The sequence below is a fragment of the Solanum stenotomum genome, chromosome 9 (genome assembly GCF_019186545.1).
Source record: "Solanum stenotomum isolate F172 chromosome 9, ASM1918654v1, whole genome shotgun sequence".
NCBI classification, from domain to species: Eukaryota; Viridiplantae; Streptophyta; class Magnoliopsida; order Solanales; family Solanaceae; genus Solanum; species Solanum stenotomum.
Window position 1 is genome coordinate 54,398,040 of NC_064290.1, and position 5,046 is coordinate 54,403,085.

At 34.5% G+C, this 5,046-nt stretch overlaps 1 protein-coding gene across 1 annotated transcript; it reads left to right on the forward strand.

Annotated features, from left to right (window-relative positions):
- The first annotated feature begins 457 nt into the window (after positions 1–457).
- Positions 458–4,545, forward strand: LOC125877973 (cysteine-rich receptor-like protein kinase 19). Its single transcript, XM_049559267.1, has 7 exons — positions 458–1,658; positions 2,204–2,341; positions 2,433–2,566; positions 2,902–3,112; positions 3,283–3,520; positions 3,606–3,756; positions 3,954–4,545. The coding sequence occupies exons 1-7, from the start codon at positions 587–589 to the stop codon at positions 4,260–4,262; spliced, it is 2,253 nt and encodes a 750-aa protein (XP_049415224.1). The 5' UTR covers positions 458–586; the 3' UTR covers positions 4,263–4,545.
- The last annotated feature ends 501 nt before the right edge of the window (positions 4,546–5,046 follow it).

Sequence of the window (5,046 nt, forward strand, 5' to 3'; positions counted from 1 at the left end):
AACTACAGATTGACCAATTCATTTTTTACAAGCAAAGGTGTTAGGCAAATCAACAATATAGTTTTGAGACTTTTACCAACAAGTATATTAATACTCCCTTCGTCCCAATTTATGTGATGTTGTTTGACTTGACACGAAGTTTAAGAAAGAAAGAAATATTTTTGAAACTTGTGGTCTAAACAAGTCATAGATGTTATGTGGATATAAATCATGCCAGAGATAAAATGAATATTTTAAAGTTAAATTGTTAGTAAATATAAAAATAGACAAATCAACAATATAGTATTGAGACCTTTGCCAAAAAGTTTATTACATGATTGAAAATTAAGACATGTAGTACAAAAGACTATTGCTTGATAACAAGAAATCTTAAGCATCTCAATTCGATTTTCACTAGTCTTAGTCTCTTAGACGACCTTCTGTTCAAGACTTCAAGTACCCCTCTTATTCTCAAGCCTCATCAGAGCGTATTTTAAGGAATTCTAAAGGACTCTTTCCTATTGCACAAAAAGATTGAACTATTCTCTACAAAACTCTTCAACGGATCCTCCTTTTTTCAACTAGTAAATCGCCTTTTTACTTCAAAATGTTTTCGAAAAGGCTATTCTCCTTCCTCTTTCTACTTGTTCTTCCTTTTTCGAGTTCTTCAGATACAACATCTTGGATAAAATCCGGGTTCTGGTGGGCTGGCAGTGTGTTTCCAACACCTGAAATTCCTACTATGTACACACATCTTCATGTTGCCTTTGCACATATCAACACTTCGAATTTCGAGGTTTACATAAATAACTCTGATGAACCATATATCTCAACCTTTACCAAAACTGTGAAACAAAATAATCCATCAGTTATAACACTTCTATCCATATGGGGTGCAAGTGATGAATCCCCTGACTTCTTCGCGATGACTAGTGAATTTTCGCGTAGAAAATCATTCATCACAAGTTCAATAAAAACTGCTCGACTATATGGCTTTCAAGGGCTTGATCTTAATGGTGTCTACCCAAATACAGCTGCAAACATGACTAATATGAGAACATTCATTGAAGAGTGGCGAACAACGATTAATTCTGAGTCCAACAATTCATTGATCTTAACTATGGGAGCATACTATTCACCAATGCTAGATCCATCGATGAAATATCCAGTAGAAACAATTGTTAGAAACTTCGATTGGGTTCATCTCAGATCATATGACTATTATTTGCCTTCAAAAAACAATGTTACACGAGCACATTCAGCTTTATATGATCCATCAAGCACGCAAAATACAGATTATGGTATAAAGGAATGGATCAAGAATGGCTTACCAGCCAATAAAATTGTTATAGGCTTAGCATACCATGGTTATGCGTGGACGCTTGAGAATCCAAATCATAACATGGTAGGCTCACCTGCAAGAGGTCCAGCAATAACAAGCGATGGATCATCGATAAATTACAGAAACATCAAGGGATATATGAAAAGTGATGGAGCCATACTTGTCTATAACTCAACTTATGTTGTGAACTATGTTACTAATGGACCACTTTGGATTGGTTATGATGATGTTGAAGCTATAAGAACTAAAGTTTCTTACGCGAAGGATAAGGGGCTTCGTGGTTTTGCTGCATTCCAAATTCCTAACGATGATGTCGATTGGGAGCTTTCAAAAGCAGGTTACATCATAATCCTTTGCAAATCTCTCTTATAGTTTGTCTTCCAGTATACTTGTCACGTAGAATGTTGAAATATAGAAAGAAATACTCTTTTTTGAATAGACGAAAAAAAGAAAGTAAGACACTTAAATTGAGACGGGACAGGACGGGGAAGTATTGTTTTACATCCATAGGAAGGGAATAACCATCATACAGAGCTTGCTTATTCATTTCAAGATTCACTCAGCTCTATCTCACATTTTCACAAAATATAAACACTGTGTTGTCAAAGGTGAGCTTAAGCCCTGCAGCAAAGGCTCAAAAACATATTGAGTAGTTCGCCTTGTTTAATATGTGCTTCAGTGCCGTTATCAAGGTTCTAAAACATACTTTTTCTTGTCGATGAGCCTCTTCTAAAGAGGCAACACTAAACAATTGATATTTCACTTTATCATAAAAGGAAATCAATTTCTTTGTACATACACAACAACAACAACATATCTTATTGCTTTTGTGTGACTTTTGCTTTTGATAACACCATATAAACATGATAACTTTCTTTACAGCCTCAGACGAAGAAGAAGAAGACCATCGCGGTAGCAAGAGAAGGTTACTTGCAGTTCTTTTGCCAACGATCACGATCACCATTATCGTAATAAGTTCAATACTTTGTATCTTAAAAAAGAAAACTGTAAGATCTGAAGGTAACTAATATATATCAATTCCTTGTCACTCTTTCTTTTAAACGACTAATCGGAATATAGTGGAACTTAAAAGTTTTACCTTTGATTATAGGTATCGAGGAATTGAACGAAAGAGTTATAGGTCGTAATCTTAAAGTTTTCAGCTTTGATCAAATAAAAGAAGCTACAAACAATTTCTCCATAAAAAACAAGATTGGAGAGGGAGGCTATGGACCTGTTTATAAGGTATTGGTAACTCAACTAGTCGAGATTTTTGGGTACTTTGACTAAAATCTATGGAGAAATTTGAGACAAAAATCAAAATGTGAAATTGACGAAAATAGAATAGCTTGTACATAGAAAGTTCTATATCTTTAGGATTCTCTTCTTGATCAGTATTTCCTCCTCGGAATACTTTGTAAGTTTTCCACATAACGTCTCATAGTTAAGACATGCATATAACTCTAGTTTTAGATATTTGAATTACTTTTTAACCATCTCCGGCTCTCTGTACATCTCAATCTTAAAATTTAGATCATGAAGGATCCCAGACCTCTAAATCATACTCCTTATTGTTCCAGGGAAGGTCAAGTGATGGACAGGAAATCGCAGTAAAACGTCTTTCAGAATACTCCAAGCAAGGAGTAGAAGAGTTTCAGAATGAGGTCTCACTTGCTTCAAAGTTGCAACATGTCAATGTTCTACAACTTCAGGGATTTTGCATCGAAAAAGAAGAGAAAATACTGATTTATGAGTACATGTCAAACAGAAGTTTGGATTTCTACCTTTATGGTGCGCGTAATAAACTCTTAATTCATTACAAAATTATTCGTAGTACTTGACAATGCTTACATATTGTTTAAACAAACATTTAGGAACAGAGAACTTCATTGTCTAAGATATGTAGAATGTATCAAAAACGTACATATAGTTACTAAGAATTGATTGTCTGATCGATGCAGACCCCGTGAAGAGCCTGAAATTAGACTGGGAGACGCGTGTTTGTATTATAGAAGGAGTTACTCAAGGACTATTATACCTCCAAGAGTACTCAACATTCACAGTAATTCACAGAGACTTGAAAGCTAGCAACATTTTACTAGACGACCAGATGAAGCCAAGAATCTCAGATTTCGGTATAGCTAGACTATTCCAGAAAGACGAAAAAGAAGCAAGCACTGGAAAGATTGTTGGGACTTAGTAAATATCATGACTCTTTAACCATTGTGTACTTACTTAATATACATACTCCCTACTTTTTAACATTTCTGCTTGTGTTCTGTAGTGGTTGTGTTCCTCCAGAGTATGTTAAACGAGGCGTATACTCCAGGAAATATGATGTTTATAGCTTCGGAGTCCTGTTGTTGCAAATCCTTGGTGGAAAGAAGAATTCATGTGAATATGGAATCGAGAACAATTTGAATCTTCTTGAATATGTAAGTTCATTTCTCCCCCTAGCTAGTAGGTAATGAAGAGGAGAACTTTTGTGCTTATATATAGTAAGGAAGTAAATCCATAACCTCAAATATAATGAGAGGATTCGATTCCTTAAGGACACACAGTAAATTATGTGATCTCGAATATTGTATGAACACAATTGAATTACTAACCTCATTTGATCAAAATTCATCAGGCATATGAACTTTGGCAAAAAGACAATGGAGTGGATTTCATTGATCCATCACTGCAAGATGATTTTCGAATAAGTAAACAAGTGAGATACATGCAAGTTGCACTATTATGTGTTCAAGAAAAATGGGAAGACAGACCATCCATGTTGGAGGTATACTCCATGCTCAAAAATGAAATTGAAGTCTTGCCAAATCCTAAAGTTCCTGCCTTTTCCAAGAATAAAGACGATATCGCAAAAGAGACTTTAGTCACAGTTGAACTAGATTGTTCGGAAAATAGTCTCACTATTTCCCAACTTATAGCTCGTTAACACTTGAAAGTCTGCGTACATCTTACTCTCCTTAGACTCCACTTGGTGTTATTGTTGTCTTTACTTGATTTTTGGAAATCCTTGCATGATGAAGGAAAATTGTTTAAGTAGTGACTTGAAGTATGATGAATGTGGAGTCATGAATGATTACTTAGTATATCAACAACAAATTTAATATAATCTCTTGAGTGGGAGTATGTGAAGGGTGATGTGTATGAGGACCTTACCCTTACATTGTGGAGGTAGAGTCGATGTTTCCTGAATAGCCTCGGCTCGAGTAACACATTTTCAAAGAAGGTTAGAAAAAGGGAATATATATACCCTCTCTATTTCTACAGGGTAGGCACAAGGTTTGCATACACTCCATTCTCTCCGGACGCCATGTTGTTGTTGTATTTCATGAGGATTGTTGCTGGTAATTAAGAACAAAACAACTTGTTAATTGTACAACATAAATATGGAAGATTTGTAAAAAGGAACATAATGTGGAAAAAACAAAAACATAAAGCTTCTTACTAATAAGAAAAAGTTTAACTAATAAAATGGTTGTACGTATATGTAATGTATCGATATTATATAATCGTATACAATATGATGTATAACTATATATCAAAGATGTATATTCATTCATATATACAATAGTTCCTTTATACTTTGTTCCAATCGTATTGTAATATTATTTAACTTTGCAAATTTGTACATTATCACAAACATAGCTAAGCACTGAATAGATTTAGAACTATTTGGTTGACTGATACAAGTGTGATGTTATTTTCCATAAATA

Coding starts and splice junctions, on each gene's coding strand:
- LOC125877973 (XM_049559267.1), top strand. CDS start 587: ATGTTTTCGAAAAGGCTATTCTCCTTCCTCTTTCTACTTGTTCTTCCT. Junction 3,113..3,282: donor TTTGGATTTCTACCTTTATG/GTGCGCGTAATA, acceptor TGATCGATGCAG/ACCCCGTGAAGAGCCTGAAA. Junction 3,757..3,953: donor ATTTGAATCTTCTTGAATAT/GTAAGTTCATTT, acceptor AAAATTCATCAG/GCATATGAACTTTGGCAAAA.